At 42.6% G+C, this 21,870-nt stretch overlaps 1 protein-coding gene across 1 annotated transcript; it reads right to left on the bottom strand.

Annotated features, from left to right (window-relative positions):
- Window positions 1-13,001: 13,001 nt before the first annotated feature.
- On the bottom strand, window positions 13,002-20,744 carry LOC134480326 (uncharacterized). Its single transcript, XM_063267873.1, has 5 exons — window positions 20,521-20,744; window positions 19,648-19,804; window positions 18,528-18,659; window positions 17,678-17,861; window positions 13,002-13,585 (listed from the first exon to the last, which is right to left on the bottom strand). The coding sequence occupies exons 1-5, from the start codon at window positions 20,648-20,650 to the stop codon at window positions 13,580-13,582; spliced, it is 609 nt and encodes a 202-aa protein (XP_063123943.1). The 5' UTR covers window positions 20,651-20,744; the 3' UTR covers window positions 13,002-13,579.
- Between the last annotated feature and the right edge of the window lie 1,126 nt (window positions 20,745-21,870).

Genomic DNA, 21,870 nt, shown 5'->3' on the forward strand with positions numbered 1-21,870 from the left:
TTTTAGTTCTAAGTTTAGTTCATCTCAAATAGCCATGTGTGACCAGTGGGTGCCATTTGGACAGTGTAGCCACAGAAAACTGAAGCAGTGTAACCAAAGACTCACCTAGGAGTCAGTTGACCTCCTAGAAGTGACTTGGGAAAATGTTGGCAATGATAGCCTCTTGGGGAGCTCACCTTCACCAAAAGCAAACTGTGAATCCTTTACTCTTCTGCAATAGTCATAATGCAACTGGTCTCACACCCACCCCAACCCTCACCAAAGACACTAGAGAGGGAGCTAAACCCACTGTGTGCTTTAGATTTCAGTGTAGAAAGCACTTCCTTCAAAGTGGAGCAGACTGAGATTGCCAAGTCCTTTGTGTGGCTCCAGGGACTTGGGCCTGTCATGGGTGAGGAGGAAATAAAGAATGACATTGGACACACATACATGGGGAAGGCTGGGTCCGTGGGCTGGAGAAAATGCAGCATCCCAGAAGCTCAGCATGTTTATTATATAGAGTTGGCCAGGAAGCAGGGCTGTTGCACAGGGCAGCAAGGAGGTGGGCATTACATGCAGATAAACAAGGAGGGGAGGACTATGCATATGTAACTGACAAGGGGCAGATTTAGCTAATCTCAGTAGGAGCAGTCTCTGCAGGGAGCAGTCTTCAGGCTGTAAATATCCAGATGGGGCCAGGGAGATAGGTAGAGTAGACTTTTTCTGCACACACTATCAACACCATCCTGAGAAGGCTTTGTCATGTCTCTGAGGCTCAAGGGGCATGGGGGCCTTTCCCTTTTCCCCATGGATAAATGGCTTTGGGTCCTTGGCATGGTCATATCATGTTTACAGCACACATCCACTCAGGGCTGCACTTCCTCAGGGCTTCCTCTGTTCCCACAGTGAGATCTCAAAAGAAAAACAGAAACCAAACAAACAAAAAATGTGCTTAGTAAACTGGTTAATTCCCTAAACTGTACAGATCCAGTGTTCTAAGTATAGGACTTCCTCAAAGGCTACAGAAAATCCTATGGACCTAAAATAAGCAAAAAACAAACAAACAAAAGAACCCAAAAAAAAACAAAAACCAAACAAAGACCCTTGCCCCCCACAAAAAATGAATAGGAGAAAAAATTATTAAAGGTTTTCATAGAAAATTGTTTAAGAAAACCACATGGGAATTGTACTTATAGAGTTAGTGTGCTGAGATGTGAGGCCCACTCACAGCATGCAGCATTTGGAAGTCTCAGACAACTTAACAGAAGAGCACACCTAATTATTCTTTGTGACCACTCTCCACATACTACTCACAGCTTAATACTAACCTTCATAATTGAGTTGGGGACAGTATTCACCATAGCAGATAATTGAAGCATTAGTGCACACAGACACAGACACAGACACATACACACTCATACACACAGTCACACACACACACACAAAACACACACACTCACATGCATACACACACACTCACACATACAAGCACACACTCACACACATGCACACATAGACACACAGACACACACACAAGCACACACACATACACACACACACTTACACACAAAACACATACAAAACACACTCAGTAGCACACAAAAGAGAAATGTATATTCTATGAAGTTTCTTGGCATATTTTTATTTGTAAGACCCAATGCTGGAGTATTTTTGGTTTTGCAAAAAGTGGGGGGAAAAGTCAGGCTTCATTTTCCCCCTTTTGAAATGACAGATATCTGTGTGTTAAACATACTCTGATGGCTGTCCAGGCTGCCTCGGCCTATTTGACACCATCCAGGTCACCTTGGTCAGGACAGTGTTTGCTCTTCTTATTGGCAGCTGGTTTGCATCACAAGAGATTTTCACATCCTTACCAATGTTAGAAGTTTTGTGACACAAGCAGCTTGACAAACAGTAAAATTATTGTGGTTTTGCCTTTCTGGAGGACATTAAAATTTACAAGTTTTGCATATGGCTTTTTTTCTTAGCATTTAGTCCTGCTTTAGTGCTGTTCAAATGTGGCCATGCAGCCAGCATCCCTTTGCTCCAGGCTCTCAGCACCCCATTCCTGTCACTGATCTGATACATACTTGGTCCCAGAGATGGGCAGCAGAGGTATTTGACACACAGCGTCCACTCTGCTCCACTGCTTTGCTTTTTGTAAATTCTTTACAATGGCTATTTCATGATTTATTATTACTACAAACTTGACTTGACTTGATATTCTGAGATAGGATCTTATTACGCAGCCCAGGGTGGCCTTGATTTCCCAATTCTCTGGCCTTAGTCTTCCACCATTCCCTGATTCTCAGTTTATTATTAGAGGTAGTTGAATGGCCCCATTTCCAAATCAAATGTTCTTCTGGCTTTATTATTTTGCCCTTTCCACAGACTTTTATTAATTATGCAAAGTAGATGGTGTTTCATGTTTAAATACTAGATATATTGACTCATCAGTCCCAAAGACAACTCTGTGAATTAAACACTCCTTATCATCCTCACTGTGCAGATAAGGGAATTGAGTCACACAAAGGTAAAATAACTTCTCCACAGTTGACCATCCAATGGGTGTGAGAGCCAAGCTTTGAGTCCAACTACAAAGTAGATCGGCCTATAATGTGTCTACTGCTGCTGTATATTCAAATGCTAAATTCTGTACCTTAAGGTCTGGTTGCTCCAAGACAAGGAGATCCTCATGTATACCAGATTTTCTTTTCTTTTTTTTTTTTTGCCTCCTAAGTTATCCCTGATTGGTTAATAAAATCCTTACAACAAGGGCTGGGCAGAAGAGAGGGGACAGAGCAAAGTTTCCCTGGGCCTGGGGACTCAGGCAGGGTCCACAAGGAGAGGGAAAAGACATGGAGGAGAAGGAAGGAGACAGCACCCCATAGGGTAGGTGGATCGTGAGTGTATTGCCATGAGGGCCAGCCTGTCAGAACAGGAGTGGCCCAGGCAGAGCATGGCAAGCAATACCTCGGGGTTATTGACAGGGAAGCAGAAAAAATAGCACAGAAGGTTGATGTCTGCCCAGCTCTAATACTTTAAGGCGTATTATAAATCTAAAAGTTTTGTGTCTTTTATTTGGGAACTAAATGATCTATGATGGGGGAGAAACCCCCTAATAATATTTACTGTAGCAATGGCCACTCAATTATTGTGGTATTTTAAATATAACACACATTGAATTTCACAATTCAGATGCAAGGCTTTTTATATTTCCAATGTGACTGTACACCTGAGGTCATGTCTAGGTATAGAGACATAACATGGCAGAAATACCTAGTTCATTATAAGGTCATCACACTGACCACATGAAAGCCACAGGCTATACAGACTATGATGGATGAGGAGAAGGCTTAGTGCTCTCTGGAGTCCCCTTCCCTAGTCTTGGGATAAGACTTCCAGTAAGCCAAGACCATATTCCTCTTTCATTTCTCAAGGAGTCAGGGGTAGACCCACATATATCATTTCTTTCCCTGCAGTGGTTTTTTTCCAAGCACTGCCCTGTTTGAGGACTTGGCAAAGGTAAGCACCATCAGAGGAAGGCCAGCATATGAATTCTGTATAACTCTGCTCTGACAGCATATAGCACAATCCTATCAAGTACTGGAAGCCTTGCTGGAAAGATTAATCAACCTCTAGGATCAAAAGGAAACAACCCGAGGGCCATATGGCTGTAAATCAAGTCTGAAACCATAGCCCAGTATGGAAGTTCAGCCTTGGATCTTACATCAAACAGCGTTAGCATCCAAAAGAAAAACGAAAATGAAATGTCAAGGTGACTGGTAATGACCTCATGGCAAGGATATCTAAGTCATGTGGAAAGATCCCAGTGCAAAGACACATGTCCAGGAAGCTTTCACCAAGAATCCCTATTCTGTGTTCTACAACATTATATATATATACACACACAAAGAATACTCATTTATGGTCAGCTATGGGGATTGATTCTCTGGGAATCTGACTTTGAGATTGACATAGATGTATAAAGGTGTTTGACAAGTGCTTTTGGGGACCATGGCTGTGACAAAGAGGAGAGAAGAGGATAGGGTGGAGAGCACTCTGGCTCTAATGCAGTCACAAGGGTATGCAGGCAGCCGTGTGTGGGGCTCAGGAGCTGGCCTGACCCTCAAGTCTTAGCCTGCACTGGAACAAGCAGGAGGCCCGGCTTTAAAGTCCCCATTGGCTAAGATCGAGGTTCCTGGTCAGAACCTGAAAGAATAAAAAAATGCAGCTAAGAAGTCAGAAGTTTAAAAAAGCCCTAATTACCTCAAATTCCAAACCCTGCCCTGTACATGTACTAGGTGACCATAAAGTTAGATTAAAATCTCAGAGAATAATCTTGAGAAGCAGGAAGCTTATCCTTGTGATTTTTCACTGGTATTCTCGACATTTTCCAATGACGCCCTCCCTACCCGCTGGGGTTGAGGTTTCTTCCTTTAAATTCGCCCTGTGTTAGTTACTGGGCGTCGAACTCCACTGCCCCTGCGTGGGATACAAGTCTTGACCCCAGTGCACTGGTTCCTATCAATAAACCTCATGTTTATTACAGCAAGGACGGTTTCATGTGAGTTCTTGGGGGGTCGCATCATCCCGAGACTTGAGTGAGGGTCTCCCTGCTCTGGAGGTCTTTCAAACCTAGATACCACATTGTAACCACATTGCCATCCCTTCTCCAATATAGTTCTGTAGAACTAGAGTTTTTAAAAAGGTTACTCATTGTCAGAGTCCGGATGTGCAGGGCCGGACGTGCCTGAGGGAGAGCCAGAGATAGGACTTGCCAAACCAGCTATCAGCCCCAAGGACATTGACCATCTGTAGCCACCCCCTCCCCTTCCTTCACCCCCCTGAGTGAGATGTGCCACCCTACCTGCCTGCCAAGCTGCTAGAGAGCACGTACTCCTTGCTGATGTAATTTTGCGCCCAAAAGTAACTGTGCACCATTTGAATTGACCAATCATGTGTCACCGCGTGAATGCTCCTATATAAACCACCAAGTTTGGAAGCTCGGGGTCGATTCCTCTGTCTCCTGTGTGAGATACGTGTCGACCTAGGATCTCGCTAAGACACGGGATCTCGTTAATAAAGCTACCTCTTGCTGTTACATCAAGAATGGCTACTCGTGATTCCTGGGGGCACCCCACCCCGCGATCGGAGCAAGAGACACGGCTCCCCGTTTTTGGGGTATACTCTTTCAGTTCTTCCTGAATTTCCATCAAATCATGAGGATATTTGGGGCTACACTCTGATCTTTTACTCAGAGCAAACATAGAAATCAGGCGGATGGGCAGGGAGTGGAATGGCCTAAGGTTAGGCTAAACCTCAATTTTAATGGGTCCATACGTTCAGGAGGGAGTCCATTTGGCATTGTCATCTGTGGCTTCTGTGTCCTTATCCCGGGTGTGCTGACTCTGTGAAACGATGCCACCTGACCTCACATATGTCAGGGTGAAAATCATGTATGACTTTTCTGGGAAGAACTCTGCCTTTTCCTACCATCTGGAGTTATACAACATCAATATGCAAAGCTCAGAAGAGAGGGGTGGAGATTGTGGAGGCCTTAGAAGCTGAGGATCTTTTCTGATTAAGGCACATATTTTTTCCTATGTAATTTTCCCCTTGCTCTTTCCCTAATGATGGTTGACTTCATTCCTGGCCTGAAGTAAACTGGATTCCAAGGTTTTGGATTAGGGAATCCCCTCTTTTTGAGATGACAGGTCCAGCAAGGGATCCCACTGCATACAGGTTCCTATTTCCAAGGAAGTTTTTGCTGCAGAATCACAGCATGGGGCCAGCAGCACAGGATATCTCCCAGCTTTCTCTCCTGCACTTGCAGCACTTTTAATAAGGCTGTTTGTTTGTTTGTTTGCTTTTTATTGGAAATGCCTACAAAGCTCGTCAAAATTAATACAAGCCTTAAATTCCAACACCCACAAACTATTGTTGTTTTTGCTTTTGTTTATGTTTTATTTCATTTCATTATTTCTGTAATTGTTGTTAGGATTCTTATTGTTTTCTTTGGTAATTCCCTCTATCTATTAAATTTGCAAGTAGAATGTAAAGCCAGGCTCTGCATGGTCCTCTTATTCATGTTAAGGATTTTATTCTTACCACCAAGACCACAGATGAGCACAATATTTACTTTCAAATCAGGAAAACAGGCAGAAAGAAGAGAGCTATGTTGTTTGGTCTCAGGTAACCAAACAATGAGGAGTGTAGGATGGCTTCCCAATGTTTTGGATTAGATAAGATTCTGTTATTGAGATGAAAGGCCTCTGCTGGAGCCTCCAGTTGAGTAACAGAGAGCCTGAAAAGGCTGAAAGAGTGGTTGTACCTTGAAGGTGAAGGCTGGCCCTTCAGTGCCTCTGCAGCCTGAGGCAGAGTTCTACTGGGAACAGAAGAGCACTTGGCCAGAGATCATAGGGGACAGCATTTTGGTTGAACCATGAGACCTGGAAGAGCAGAGGCCTCCACAGTTGTGACAAAGGGAAGCAGAGTCACATAGATGAGAGGGAACAATGGATCTTTGATCTGCCTGTTCTCTGCTACATTAATCTTTGCTGTATACATAGTATATGTAAATGACAAGGGCATCCTACTTTATCACATCTAGTCTCTCTAGATGTTAACGCATGTGTAAGTGTAAACAGAGTAGAGTTAGTTCAGCAATACATTGTGTTCCATTTTGTTAAAGACTTTTATTTTATTTCCATTTATATATTTTTTTCTTTTTCTTCACTACTGATACCTAATTACTCTCCCACAATCCTTCCCCAATTCTCCTGGCACAGTCTTCTCTGAGTGTATGAGGGCCAACTGTCTCAGTATCTCCCTACTTTTACCAAAGCCTTTTCTGGTGGCATTGGTGAGGATGCTGGTTTTGAATGCCTTGGACTTGGCTTTCTTCGTGCTCCAGTTTTGGCTTTGGAAAGTTGGTGAATAACTGTCTGTGAACTTGGTACTTTATCCAGATGGTACACAAGAGGCAATGGTTTGTTAATATTCTTGAGAGTATATTAAATCAAACCTTTCCTACTAATATCCTAACAATAACAAAGGTAATAGGAGGCTATACATCTATTCCATTAGTTTTCAGTTCTTCTCAGAACTGCAATGTAGAAGCCCACAAAGCTGGCAAAGTGAAGTGAGGTCACGCAGGGTTCCTAAGAGCACAGTCCTACTTTCTTAGAGTAACTCCTACGGACTTACCATATCCATACACCCGTAGCTCCATATGCACTGGACCCCAGTGAAGTGCTCAACATTCATTGCTTTTGTCACTCAGTTTGCCACAAATGTTAGAAATCTGAAAAGTTCAGGAAACTTGAAGGTGTGAATAAGTCCCAGTGACTGGAGTAAGCTCAAACAGTCTGTGACAACAAAGAACTGATTGAGCATCCAAGAGACAAGACGCTCACCAGGACCACAGTTGTATCCCAGTAAGAAAATTTTAACATTAAGGCTTCAGGTGAAAAGATAAATTAGGAGTTCTAGGCCGAAAACTTTTATCCTCTGGCTTCAGGGTTGCAGCCATTCTTTCAGACTTTCCTGGCCTCTCACAGGATCAGAGTTCTCACCTGGAAGCAGGAATATCTGGAAGGTGCACAATACCTATCCACAGACTCCTCTTGGGTACAAACTGATAGGCAATTTCAAGGCTTAAGTCATTCTCTCTGTCTCTTTCTCTGTCTGTCTGTCTCTCTCTCTCTTTCTTTCTCTCTCTCTCAGTTTGCTGCTGCACACACACTGCATTCTTTTGTGCACTCTGCCTTTTTTATTGCAGTTTTCTCTTTTCAAACTCCCACAATCATGCACACGTCTGTTCATTACCCTTTCACTCACACACACAATCTTCATACACAGCTCATACATATCTCACACACACCACATGCACTCTCCTGTCACGCACACACACAATCTTCATACACACCTCATACATATCTCACACACACCACATGCACTCTCCTGTCACGCACACACACAGTCTTCATACACACCTCATACATATCTCACACACACCACATGCACTCTCCTGTCACGCACACACACAGTCTTCACACACACCTCACACATATCTCACACACACCACATGCACTCTCCTGTCACGCACACACACTCTTCATACATACCTTATACATATCTCACACACACCACATGCACTCTCCTGTCACGCACACACACAGTCTTCATACACACCTCATACATATCTGACAGACACCACATGCACTCTCCTGTCACGCACACACACACTCTTCATACACACCTCACACATATCTCACACACACCACATGCACTCTCCTGTCACGCACACACACAATCTTCACACACTCCTCACATTCTCTCCTCACTCATTCTCACATGCTCTCCTCATGCTCTTTCCCTGGCTCTCACATTTGTTCTCAGACTCGCTCTCTCATTAGCTCCCTCATTCACTCTCCACATTCTCTCTCCACTCACTCTTCACATGCTCTTCTCATGCTCTCTCATTTGCTCTCACATTTGTTCTTACTTTTGCTCTGTCATTTACTCTCTCATTCACTCCCTCATGCTCTCTCTCATTTACTCTTCACATGTTCTGTAGCCTTTCTCTTGCCCCAGTCCTTTATTCATGATGCAAAAGTGGGTAGAAAAATGACATTTTTTATTCATTGCCAAATCAGATGCAAAGAATGACTACATCTCACCAAGAACTTAGAACTACAACTGTTCCCCAAAGTTTCAGGCTTCCCCTATACCCAGGCCTGTGGCCAATATAATAATAATTGTAAACTTATCATTATTTAAACTTTAATTCTTTACTTTTATACTTCAGAGTCCAAAGCTACGAGGTCAGCTAATTGCATTTTCCTGAGACTCTCTAATGATAAATGACATAGGCAAAACTGCCAGGCAGTGGCCAGAAAGAATCAAGGTAACCCATAGCACAGTAATTCCACTAGCTTTCTGTTCCTTGCACACAATGACTCTCATAAGGGTTCCAGTAGTTAGACTTAGTTTACTAGTATATAATTTTATATATTCTATACTTCCTTAACTAGTCTGTAATGTTATATAAGACTTATTTCCCAACTTCAATAACTTTTTCCTTTCCTAGTGCCCGATTGTTGACTCTAATTCATTTTCTCTTATTTTCTTCAAGCCGTCTTTGCAAGTCAAACCTTAATCTGGAACTTCAATTGTGCAGTTATTACATTTTTTTCCAAGATAAGAATACACAATATGCACCTGGGCCGATAGGGCTATGCTGTGCTGTGCCCCTATTCATCAATTTCCAATTGTCTAAGAATCATAACCTCAAGGAACATCTAGTTTCACAGAATTCACCAGAAAGACGTAGGAAAGTCAGACATAATAGAATAATTGTACACACCAAGGCCACCTGATAGGCAGTCACACACAAATGAAATCTATACAGCCGTTGTCCAGGGCTAAGGTTTGGAGAAATGGAAACAGCCAGTTTTTAAAAAGAGCTACTGCGGGCTACTGAGATGTCTCCATCCCGAACTGCTGCAGGCAGCCTCTTATTTCAGATGGTGGGTTCATGGAGAGATGTGTCTCCTGCTTCTCAGGTTTCCAGAAGCCACCCTACTTTACAAGGAGCGGCTGCAGGCTTCTGAGATGTTTCCATACCGGCCTACTGCCTGCAGTCCCGGTCATTGTATGTTGTCCCCAGCATTAGCCAGAGCAATCAGACAAAAAAGAGGAGATCAAAGGGATACAGATTGGAAAGGAGGAAGTCAAAATATCACTATTGCAGACGACAGAAGAGTACACTTGATTCACCCCAAAAGTTACACCAGAGAACTCCTAAGCCTGATAAACAACTTCAGCAAGTGCCTGGGTGTAAAATTAACTCAAACAAAGAAGTAGCCTTCCTCTACACAAAAGATAAAGAAGCTGCGAAAGAAATTAGGGAAATGACACCTTTCATAACAGTCCCAAATAATATAAAAATACCTCATTGTGACTTTTATCGAACAAGTGAAAGATCTGTGTGACAAGAACTTCATGATCTGAAGAATGAAACTGAAGAAGATATCAGAAAATGGAAAGATCTTCTATGCTCATGGCTTGGCAGGATGAAGATAGTAAAAATGGCCATTTTACCCAAAGTGACCTACAGATTCAATGCAATCCCCATCAAAATTCCAATCCAATTCTTCATAGGGTTAGACAGAACAATTTGCAAATTCACTTGGAATAACAAAAGAACCCAGGATCGCTAAAACTATCCCCAACAATAAAGGACTTCCCTGGGAATCACCATCCCTGAACTCAAGCAGTATTACAGAGCATTAGTGATAAAAACTGTATGGTATTGGTACAGAGACAGACAGATAGACCAGTGGAATAGAACTGCAGACCCAGAAATGAACCCACACACCTATCTATGGGCACTTGATTTTTGACAAAGGAGACAAAACAATCCAGTGGAAAAAATATACTTTTTCAGCAAATGGTGCTGGTTCAACTGGAGGTCAGCATATGGAAGAGGACAAATCATCCCCTTCTTATTTCCCTGGACAAAGCTTAAGTCCAAGTGGATCAAGGACCTCTACATAAAACCAGATACACTCAAACGAAGAGAAGCAAAAGTGGGGAAGAATCTTGAACACGAGGACACTGGAAAAAATTTCCTTAACAAATATGAATGGCTTATGCTCTAAGATCAAGAGTAGACAAATGGGATCTCATAAAACTGCAAAGCTTCTGTAAGGCAAAGGACACTGTGGTTAGGACAAAACACCAATCAACAGATTGGGAAAAGACCTTTACTAATCCTACAACTGATAAAGGGCTAATATCCAAAATATACAAAGAACTCATGAAGTTGGACTGCAGGGAGACTAATAAACCTATTAAAAATTGAGGTTCAGAGCTGAACAAGAATTCATAGCTGAGGAATAGGGAATGGCTGAGAAGCACCAAAAGAAATGTTCAACATCTTTAGTTATGTGGGAAATGCAAATCAAAACAACCCTGAGATTTCACCTCACACCAGTCTGAAGGCCTAAGATCAAACACTCAGTTGACAGAAGATGCTTGTGTAGATGTGAGAAAGAGGAACACTCCTCCATTGTTGGTGAGATTGCAGACTGGTACAACCATTCTGGATATCAGTCTGGAGGTTCTTCAGAAAATTAGACATTGCACTAGCTGAGGCCCAGCTATACCTCTCTTGCACATATACCCAAAAGATGCTCCAACATACAACAACGCACACCCTCCACCATGTTCATAGCAGCCTTATTAATAATAGTCATAAAATGAAAAGATCCCAGATGCCCTTCAACAGAGGAATGGAAACAGAAAGTGTGGTACATCTACACAATGGAGTACTACAGTGATATCCAAAACAATGACTTCATGAAATTCATAGGCAAATAGAATGAACTAGAAAATATCATCCTGAGTGTGTTAACACAATATAAAACCCACACATGGTATGCACTCATTGACAAGTGGATATTACCCCAAATGCTCGAATTCCCCAAGATTCACAGACCAAATCAAATTCAGGAAGGATGACCAAAGTGTTGATGCTTCACTCCTTCCTTTAAAGGAGAAGAAGAATCACTATTGAAGGGATGGGGAGGCAAAGTTTACCACAGAGCCTGGAGGAATGGCCATTCAGAGTCTACCCTACATGTGACCTATACATATACAGCCTTCAAACTAGATAACGTGGATGAAGCTAAGAGGTGTAGGCTGATAGGAACTAGATATAGATGTCTCCTGAGAGGCACAGCCAGAGCATGTCAAATACAGTGGCGAATGCTAGCAGCAAACCATTGAACTGAGAACTGGACCTCAGTTGGAGGAATTACAGAAAGATTGAAAGAGCTGAAGGGACTTGCAACCCCATAAGGACAACCATGCCTGCCAAGCAGAGATCCCAGAGACTAAACCACTACCCAATCACTATACAGGGACTGTGCCATGGCTCCATCTGCATGTGTATCAGAGGATGGTCTTCTTGGGCACAAATGGAATGAGTAGCCCTTGGTCCTGCCTAGGCTGGGAAAGTGGATGGATGGTGAAGGGAATATCTTTATAGAAGAGGGGGAGGGCGATGGAATTCAGCCTTATTTCTGAAAAACAAGGAAGGAATAACATTTGAATTCAAAATGAAAAATATCCAATTAAAATTCAACAACAACAAAATGGTGTTTAGAGCTTCAAATAAAAAAAGCCACAATCAGGAAACAGAGAATTGTATGCCTCTGGTTTTCTTCAAATATGCTCAGGGCCCAGGTAGGTTCTGGGTCCAGGCTGGACCAAGCAGGTTCCTGCCACTGACTGCTCCTCTATTCCTCTTTCCAGAGGCATCATGCAGATTAATATTGGGCCAGAGATGTGGGCAGAGCTGGGCAGAAGTGGCTTTCTGTTCTGTGGCATCAGGATTATCTGCATTCCTGGGTGTTCAGCATTTTCTGCTCCGGGATTTGGGTGCAGGCTTCCCGATTGCTTTAAACTTCCTTATGCCACGTTTATATGTCCTGTGAGATATTACAGAAAATTAATGTTTATCCCATTAATTTGTTCAACACTCTCATCGACAGAGTATAATTTAGAGGTAACTATATATTTGACAGCAAGCATACACAGTGGGTAATATATGCAATATGAAGTTGAAATTCACAGAGTTTGGAACACAGTGAACAGTGACTGTATAATTGCCTTTGAATCTCAGTCTGACTGGGAAGTGATTTGATGCCCAGTCCCCATGAGAATACAGAGATCCATCCCTCCCTGATGGCTGTGGGACTTCAGATGTTGACACTAGTGATCAATAAAGAAGGTTCTTAAGAGTGAAGAGTTTGAGATTACTCTTTTTTTCACCAGGATACATCCAATTTACTTGATAGTAACCAGATGCAGGTAGTCAATATATACAGTCTATATCCTTATCAAAATAGAAAACCAAATGAACAAAACAACAACACATAAATAACAAAACTTCAAATGAATGGGAGGAAAACCAAATAACCAAAATAATCAAAACTCAGCCACACTTAAATAGAGGAGCTGCGCTAAGCATTTTTTGCTGTTCCTTTTGCAGAATAGATTTACAGCCTGTGTCTTTCCTTGGAGACATAGTAGACAAGCAGTTACTGATGGTAATAATGTTTTCAAGAGGAGTGGAAGTAGGTCTGTTTTGTTGGAGTGGGGGTATTAAGGACAAAGCCATCCAATACTGAGTAGAAATGATATTACAGACTTTGTCTCAAAGTCTTTCCAATGTTGTGAACTGATCTCCATGAAAATCTTCTGCATGACCCATCAGGACAAGTACAAATTTACACATCCACAGTCTTTCTGGATGACCAGCAGCTCTTGATTGATGTGCATTAACACTTATCTGAGTCCCTCCAAAAGTGTACACTTGCTGGAGGGAGGGGAGGTGAAAGTACGGCCTATTCAATCCAAAGAAATCAAACTAAAGGAGGAAAATGCAGTCCAGAATTGCTATGGACATTACAGATGAGACGCATAGTGGTGTATTTGCTGTGCACACTTAGTTCTCCTCCTGTAGCACTTCTCTCCAAGGGAGATCTTGCTCTGGTCTGTGTCTTGTTCGAGTTTCTCCTGGAGAATTTCAGACCTAGCAGAGCAAGGGAAAAAGGTTTAGTGAGGGGTTGTCAATTCAGCTCTCCCTCTTACATCAGCTCTATTCAGTTGGACAATCCAGCATGACCTGTCAGCTGAGGTCAGTCCCTGCATCCCCAGGTGTCATAGAGTACCTGGGCTTGGATATATATCTCAGCTTTTAAAACTGCTAGAATTTGAACTGTGGACCATACACTGTATTGGAATTTAGAGAAAAAATGAGCGTATTTTTTCCACTGGTCCAGATATATTATGTTGAGTAATAACATTGTAGCTATGTCTGAATCTGAGTTCAAAAGAGGGATGAGCAACCTAGAATACCATGTGGATGCCTTCTGGAGAACATACCTAGAATTGAGGTAAAAGTTCTGATTATGTTTGCAGTGAAGGAACCTGCCTAGGTTCCATTTTAACCACTGTACCTGCAAATGCACAGAGAAGCCATCTCACATCAAATCCATGGGAATTGCATAGATCCTGTAATCACTGAGAATATGCTCCATGCAAATCTTCCCAGTGCACACACGGACATTAAAGGTGATTGTGATGTAGAAACAGAACAGCACCCCTGTAAGTCTATGGCTAGTCCAAGGCAGTTTGTGAGAGGACAGAAGAGAAAATGTCCTCAGATCTTTCCAGGGAGATCACAGGAAGAAAGGAGTAGAACATAGCAAGAAATCCAGAGGATCATATATATTGTTTCATGGGCAAAATTCACATGAACTGTACCAGAACAATACTCTGAGTAGCTCTTTAGCTGCCTGAGGCTGAAATCCATGTAGGTGGTCATTCACCCAAAACAGGTACTTATATAGGGAAAGGATATACAAATGGATTCTTCCAGCCTGTGTTCCTACCTGAACATTAATGCTTAATGTAAAGACTCCCCAGTATACGCTGGAGGCATAAAAACAAATGTTGAGTGGGATATGTACATAGTGAATAGAGCCTATAGATAGCTCAGTCAGTGATGTGCTGTCCTCTCATAAACTGACATAGACTCAGGGTTCTTTCCCTATTACCAATCTTGCTTTGCAAGTTCCCAAGGCTGTGTAGAGCAGTCTTGTTCCCCAGCAAAGGATCATATGTTGGTGGTAGACTAGACTCTTGTTCTTGTTCACTGTTTCAGACTTTCCCCAAAGTGTGCAGCTTCTTCTAATCTGAGCTGTCTTTACCATAGCCTGAGTGACTTCATGCCCAAAGCTAGAATCATAGGAAATCTCCATAACCAGGATCCAAATCAACAATTTTTCTCCCCGTAATGTGATTGTGCAACAGATATTTTGAGTAAGTACGTAAAAGCTTGCATGGATTTTCTCAGACTGAATCAGAATCTATGGAAGGGCTCCACCCTATGGTACACTTATACTCCTTGCCTGATGGACGTCTGGATAGATTCTCCTTCAGGGCTACTCTGGGACCACTACAACACTGATGTGCCCTAGTTGCAATGGCAATACCTCCTCCTTGTTGTGGAATCACTGGGTTAACTAAACCTTCTGTTCCACTTTCTGAACATGGCTTCTCATAGGGCTACCTGTTCTTACACTCCCAGACCCATCTGAATTTCATCATTTCTCCTAACTCCATTGAGGCTAAAATTAACTGAGAGAAAATGATGTTGATTGACAGCACTTGCAGAATGCTACACAGATAACATAGGGGAGAGCTTTAGATTATCTGTGCACCTAAAGGGGCTCCTGACACTGCCCTTTTCTTGCACCACAGCATAGCTATGGGACTTTTGCTGGATGACAATACAATTCCAAGCAACTCAAACTCTCAGTGAATATAATCCAAGCCAAACTCCCAGGGGAAGTTGTAGTGTGCCAAGGTAGCTGGAAAGAAATGGTAGCAGGCAATGTGGAAAGCAACCTTGGAGAAGACACAGTGAGTGACACATCCTTCCAGTGGGCTTTCACAATTCACAAAGAACAGAGAAGCCGCATAAACTCATGGATTTTATAGAGAAGCCTAGCACTTACCGCCCTGTACTCCTTTCCTTTGATGTGCTCCAAAGGATTTCAATGCAGATCAGTAGTTTTGCCCCTAATCACTTGAAAATCTAACTTTACAGGTGTTTTTGTGTCCTCTTTTTGGGGAGTTGCATTTCTACAGGACTTTATTTTCCTGCTTCTACACCATAACTAAAAGGGACCTGCAATCTCCAGGCCTGTACCATTTGTTACCACTGTGAAAAACGACTCACTTGAACATATTTCCCACTCCTCCCCCAGTCTTCACGAGATAATTCTGTTACGGTATTTTTGAAAAAAGATTAAATTAATACCTTAAGTGTCCTTTTGCTGTACAGAGCTGGATGGAGATGCCAAATGACTGGGCAGCTGTATTTCATGTTTCATGGATGTAAATTGAGCTCTTTCGTAATGAGTACTTTTCTCATGAAACTTGGAAATAGAGGGAAACACATTCACTACTGCAAACACAAACACACACAAACACACAGAAATACACAGATACTCACTTGCACGCACAAATGAAAACTTTGATCTTGTGCAGCACATTTCCTGTTGAGTGAGGAATTAGTGGGAGCTATGCTGTGTACAAGTCTCTTAGACTCAAGCAGGCTGTGCTGCCCTGGCCTGTACTCGTTTCCACTTCAGGAAACCTTTCTATGCAGATACTTGCTGGTCCTACAAGTAAGTGACATGTTCTGCACAGATAGCCTAAACAACACAACATCAAATTCCCAAGAGAGAAATTTCTAGGAAAAGATACCATCAAGCGCTATGCTGACTCATCATAGACCCCTCACTAAAACTACCCTGTTTCCTTCATAGAAGACTTTGGAAGCATCAGAGAAGACAGTGTCTCATGGTCATTTACCAGGAACTTTTCATCACATTAGAGTTCATGTGATATTAAAACAACCTCAATGTCAGTCAGAAGGAGGCTAAAGAAATAACATACCCTGACTTTTCTGAAATGCAGCACTGTGTACAGTATTGAGAGGGAATCTATCCTTAAAGAATGCCATGCCCATGATATAGTCAGCAAAGCAATGTCAGCAGAGGGATGCACTCTAGGATTCCATGCAAGATCATGGTGAAGCCAATAAGACAATCCAGAATCTTCCCGGGGGATACCTCTGTTCAGGTAAAGTGAAGAAATCTAATCCTTATTTTGAAAATAGTTGAATGTTTTAAGAATGTGTTGAGACAAATAAGAGACAGGGCTGTACCTGGAACTGGACCGGTGATGCAAAGACTGCTGGCCAGCACAAAACAGGAAGCTTCATGTTTGTTGAGAGACCTAGGCTTAAAGGACGAAGTTGGATAATGACTGGACAAAATTGCTTGTCATTAACTGGCCTCCCCGCATGCTTCCTAAGAGGCAGATCAGCACAGCAATGCAACTTTCTTGGTGAGAATTGGGGGTATATACGGATAACTTTGTTCTTGAAGTCTCAAATCTCTCATGCCAACCCTCAGCCTTTGAGAAACCTTTTCCACATCCTCGGTCTTCTATCCAGCTTCAGATTGTAAGGCCCACATATGAACTCTCCAGGAGCACTCAAATAAGACAGGACTGACATGCTGCTCCTCAGGCTCTGTAGTTACCCAAGATCTATGAAGCATGAAGACACCATCTTCATATACAGGGAGAAGAGGGGAGGAAGAACAAAAGCCACCACAAATGACAATGAGAACCGGTTCTTTGCCATTTCCACCAGCCTCTCCTCCTTGAAAACTACTTACTTCCTGGAGTCTCACAAGATTTCTGTAAAGAAAATGAGCTCCAGGCTTTTGCTTCATCTCTCAAAGCCCTGTTCTAGTCTAAAGAGGGGCTCCCACATAACACCCTCCACACATAATGGCATGTAGTGCTGTGATGTGTGATCAACCTATCTCCCTTAATAAACTGCAGATTCTCGAAGAGCAAGAGCATTTGCTTTCCAAACATGCAGTTTCCTGAAGAGGGGCTATCTCCACAGAAAGCCTTGTAAACCATCACATGAATGAACACTTGGATGAGACAGAAGACAGTACATGGATCAGCCAATAGACAGTTTGTCTATGTTTATGGTAAGACATGAGGACAACCTGACCCTGAGGCCTAATCCTACCTGCTGTTCCTTTGCACTGGGGACACAGATGTTCATTCCGGCCTCTTCACAGAGCCTCTTTGCCTCCACAGAGGATGCTGGCAGTTCAGTCTGCTCCACCAGCAGTTCTCTCTTCTCATTCAGCAAAATCTGTATATTGTTCTTCAATTGAGCTTGTTCACGCAGGAGCTGGGATTGCCTGATGCTGAACCACAAACAAAAAATGGTAAACCCAGCCAGCTTCTATTTGCCTGTCACTCTTGCAAGTCCAATCATCCCTTCAAGGGTCCTCATCCGCAGACATCCCCAGAATAGAGCCATACTGTACAAGTTAGCACCAATTAGAGGAGGTCAAATCCAGAATCCACATTCAACATGAATCAAAGTACTTCTGAAAATCCTGACACTGAGACGGTTTATATAAATCCAGGAAGAAGAAATGGTCCATATGGGTGCTTATATGTCCATGATATGCTAAAACCATCTTCACGTAGTGGGTAAATCCCCTCTGAGGGGTAATAGAAGTCCCAATAGCTATACAATCTTTCCATGTGTTTCTCATGGATCACAGATCTTTAAATCTTCTGTCAGAGTCCTAGAGATTCAGAGTTGATTGATATTCCCATCACGGTACAAAACTTTCTATCTAGAGGATCCTTAATGGGGAAAATAACAATTGGAGGGTCTTCTACACCCTTCACATGTAGGACAACTGAGTCCAAGAGCTACAAATCTAAGACCCTTGCCAGGAGGCAGGCTTCGTGTTAAAAGTCAGACACTACAGAACCAGAGCCCTGACTTTGGTCAATGTCATACAGGACAGGAGCATTCCCTGGCTAGTGCTGGGTTCTCATCTCTGTCAGCGACTCACCGGTATGAACTGTTCACTTGTATGAGCTCCTTGTACCTCTCCATGGCCTCACTTATTGAACTGGTCATCATTTGCATAGCCATCATTCTCATCTCATGTTCGGATTGAAGTATTGGCAATTCGACATCCAGCCTGTTGTGGGGCATGGCCCAAGAAAAAAATAACCATCTGAACTCAGGATTTCAGAATTAAGTGAATTGTAAATTAAAAAAACCCAATAAAAAATTGAAATTTAAGAAATGTGGGGAGAGGGAAGAATGTGGCAAACACAAAGACCAGAGCAAAAACACAACAGTGAGACTCCAACAACAATTCTTTCAAGGAAATAGTTCTACGCAAATCAGCAAAGAGTTATTTTGAAATATGGACATTTCCTAAGACTGTGGAGATATGGTTCCCCCAAGACCATCTGTACTGCAGTGGCTTGGGTCTAACAGATAGTTGTGATGATATTTCTTTTGTTTTGAAAACAGGGATTCTCAAACCTTGTTTCCTATTGTTCCATGAATTCCCAGAGGGAATAACTACTTTGACAGTGTAGAGGATTTGTAACCCCTCCTTCCCTCAGGAGGGTCCTATCTACCACCTAAGTAAATACAGGGTGCAAAGTGCTCTGTTGATCCATGTGGGCATCCCCACTATCATGACCTGCAAACTGTCCATCAGACATATCCTAAGATCCCATGAAACTCCCCAGACTCCCTGACCGAGAGCTTAATACCCACAAACACTTTCACATACTTACATACCAATCAATATACAAACACAAGCAGAATCCCAACTACATGCATGGAGGTGCCATAGATTCAGTGTATAATGAAAAAAATAAGAGGAAAAGAGTGATGATGTGCAGGCATTTCATTCCCTCACTTACAGGCAGCAAGTGTGACCAGGTACTTTTAGCTGTTGACAGAAACAACGATAATCCAAGGAGCTCAGGGTCAAGTACAAAAGAGGTTGACCCTAAACACACAGGACCTAGCTTGTCTCACAAGCAAATGTCTTCCAAATCTCCTAGAATCCAGGATGAGAGGTAAACCTCTCTTGTGCTAAGAGGAAATCTTGGGTTAGCAGAGAGAGAGCACAAGACAGTGAACAGGTTACTGGCCATAATGACTACCTGTGGTCCCAATCATCATAGATATAAAGGTCCAGGATTTGATAAAGTTCATCCCTCTCGAATTGACACTTCTGCATTTCAAATTTGAGTTCTTCCAGTTCCTTTAGACGCTCCTCTTGCTTACTGACATTTTGGGATGGTGCCTTCCTACCAAAACCTGTAGATAGATAAACCCTAGTGAATTTGCATATTTGATGGCCCATGGGCAGAAAAGATCATTCTGAATGCCAAAAGGAGGTGAGGAAGGGGAAATGGTAGAGACTGGGTGAATCCCTTAAAGAGCAGAAAAGCTTTCTTAAAGGTGGATTCTTAAGCTATGTCCCTCTTCCCAACCTCTAATGCCATACACGTGCCACACTCACTATTACAGGACCCCTCACCCTGAATAGTATAACCTGACTGATACATAAACATCTGGGACGTTGTTATCTCATATCAGATGTGTTTCAGTTAATCCTGGAGTTCATACTGCTTAGCACCATCAGGCTCTAATCATGTGTGTTCCACCCAAAGTGTCTGAGAACTCAATTCAAGACTAGGGGTGCATCCTTCCTTGTTCTCACCATCAGAGACTTATGTAACCTACAGTAATCTAGAAGATGAAATGCTTCAACTCCCAACCATGGATGGTCACATTTTTAATCTACAGTGCCTCCTCCTGCCATTCATTGACACTCACAATTAAAAAGCTTCCAGAAAAGAAACTGAAGGCTTACCACTTTCTGGCTTTCTCTCAAATTAAAGATCAGGAACTCCTGACTCTTGGTTTGCCTTTGAGAAATCCCAAGGCTCCTGCCTGTAAGGCCTAATCTTAGAAGGCACATCTCAAACATACCTCCTTGAGGATGTTCCCCAACTCTGCCCAGGACTCACCAAGCCTTCCCCAGAATGATTTCCTTCCTTCCAAGGAAGATGAGAGGAGGTCATCTTCCTTCAGCCTTGGTGTGGTCTCTCCTTGATCAACACTTTCCTTCTGAAATAGCCTGAGCGGCTGGCGAAACATGCCTGTTTGTGAACCCAAAGGGAACTGAAGTAATATCCCAAAGGCAGTTGGTGTCACCACAACACTGGTGACATCACAGAAGATTCTAGGGATCTCTTAGATACAATAGATTGTCCAGTGAAGGGCTTACTGATGATGCCACTGGGAAGTTCTATGACCTACCTGCTGACTAGCTCTCCAAAAATTGATCAATTTCTGTGCGGACCCTTTCCTCCAGTCTCTCATACATCACTGGGAATAGCATTTTGGCAACCTCTATTGCTAAGCTAAATGTTTCTCTGTGCATCATTAGAAGTCAACAATGCCTTTGCTGTGGAGGGTTGCTTACAACCTGAATGAGAGAACAGATTTTTCTTAGCACCCAAATCTCTAGGGACCAAGAAACAGGGAGTTTTTTCTTAAAAGTAAATCTACTACTCGAGACAATGCATGTGACACACATTTCGATTCCTAAGGTTTTCCTTTTTATGGAGGCCAATACGTTTCTTCTAGACCTCTGAGTATATAAAACCTGTAAATATTTGCTAACTGTGCAGTCCTTGACAGTTGACATTGTTTTTATTTACATATCCATGTATTTCACAAAATCAATGGTCTATTATCTTATTTTTTAGAATAAAAACATGTGGTGTGTGTGAGATATGTATGAGGTGTTTATGAAGATTGTGTGTGTGCGTAACAGGAGAGTGCATGTGGTGTGTGTGAGATATGTATGAGGTGTGTATGAAGACTGTGTGTGTGCGTGAAAGGAGAGTGCATGTGGTGTGTGTGAGATATGTATGAGGTGTGTATGAAGATTGTGTGTGTGCGTGACATGAGAGTGCATGTGATGTGTGTGAGATATGTGTGAGGTGTGTATGAAGAGTGTGTGTGTGCGTGACAGGAGAGTGCATGTGGTGTGTGTGAGATATGTGTGAGGTGTGTATGAAGATTGTGTGTGTGCGTGACAGGAGAGTGCATGTGATGTGTGTGAGATATGTGTGAGGTGTGTATGAAGAGTGTGTGTGTGCGTGACAGGAGAGTGCATGTGGTGTGTGTGAGATATGTGTGAGGTGTGTATGAAGATTGTGTGTGTGCGTGACAGGAGAGTGCATGTGGTGTCTGTCAGATATGTATGAGGTGTGTATGAAGAGTGTATGTGTGCGTGACAAGAGAGTGCATGTGGTGTGTGTGAGATATGTATGAGGTGTATATGAAGACTGTGTATGTGTGCGTGACAG

This window comes from Rattus norvegicus, chromosome 9 (genome assembly GCF_036323735.1).
Source record: "Rattus norvegicus strain BN/NHsdMcwi chromosome 9, GRCr8, whole genome shotgun sequence".
Classification (NCBI taxonomy): domain Eukaryota; kingdom Metazoa; phylum Chordata; class Mammalia; order Rodentia; family Muridae; genus Rattus; species Rattus norvegicus.

Coding starts and splice junctions, on each gene's coding strand:
- LOC134480326 (XM_063267873.1), bottom strand. CDS start 20,650: ATGTTTCGCCAGCCGCTCAGGCTATTTCAGAAGGAAAGTGTTGATCAA. Junction 18,660..19,647: donor TATGATGATTGGGACCACAG/GTAGTCATTATG, acceptor GCCCCACAACAG/GCTGGATGTCGAATTGCCAA. Junction 17,862..18,527: donor CAAGTGAACAGTTCATACCG/GTGAGTCGCTGA, acceptor TTTGTGGTTCAG/CATCAGGCAATCCCAGCTCC.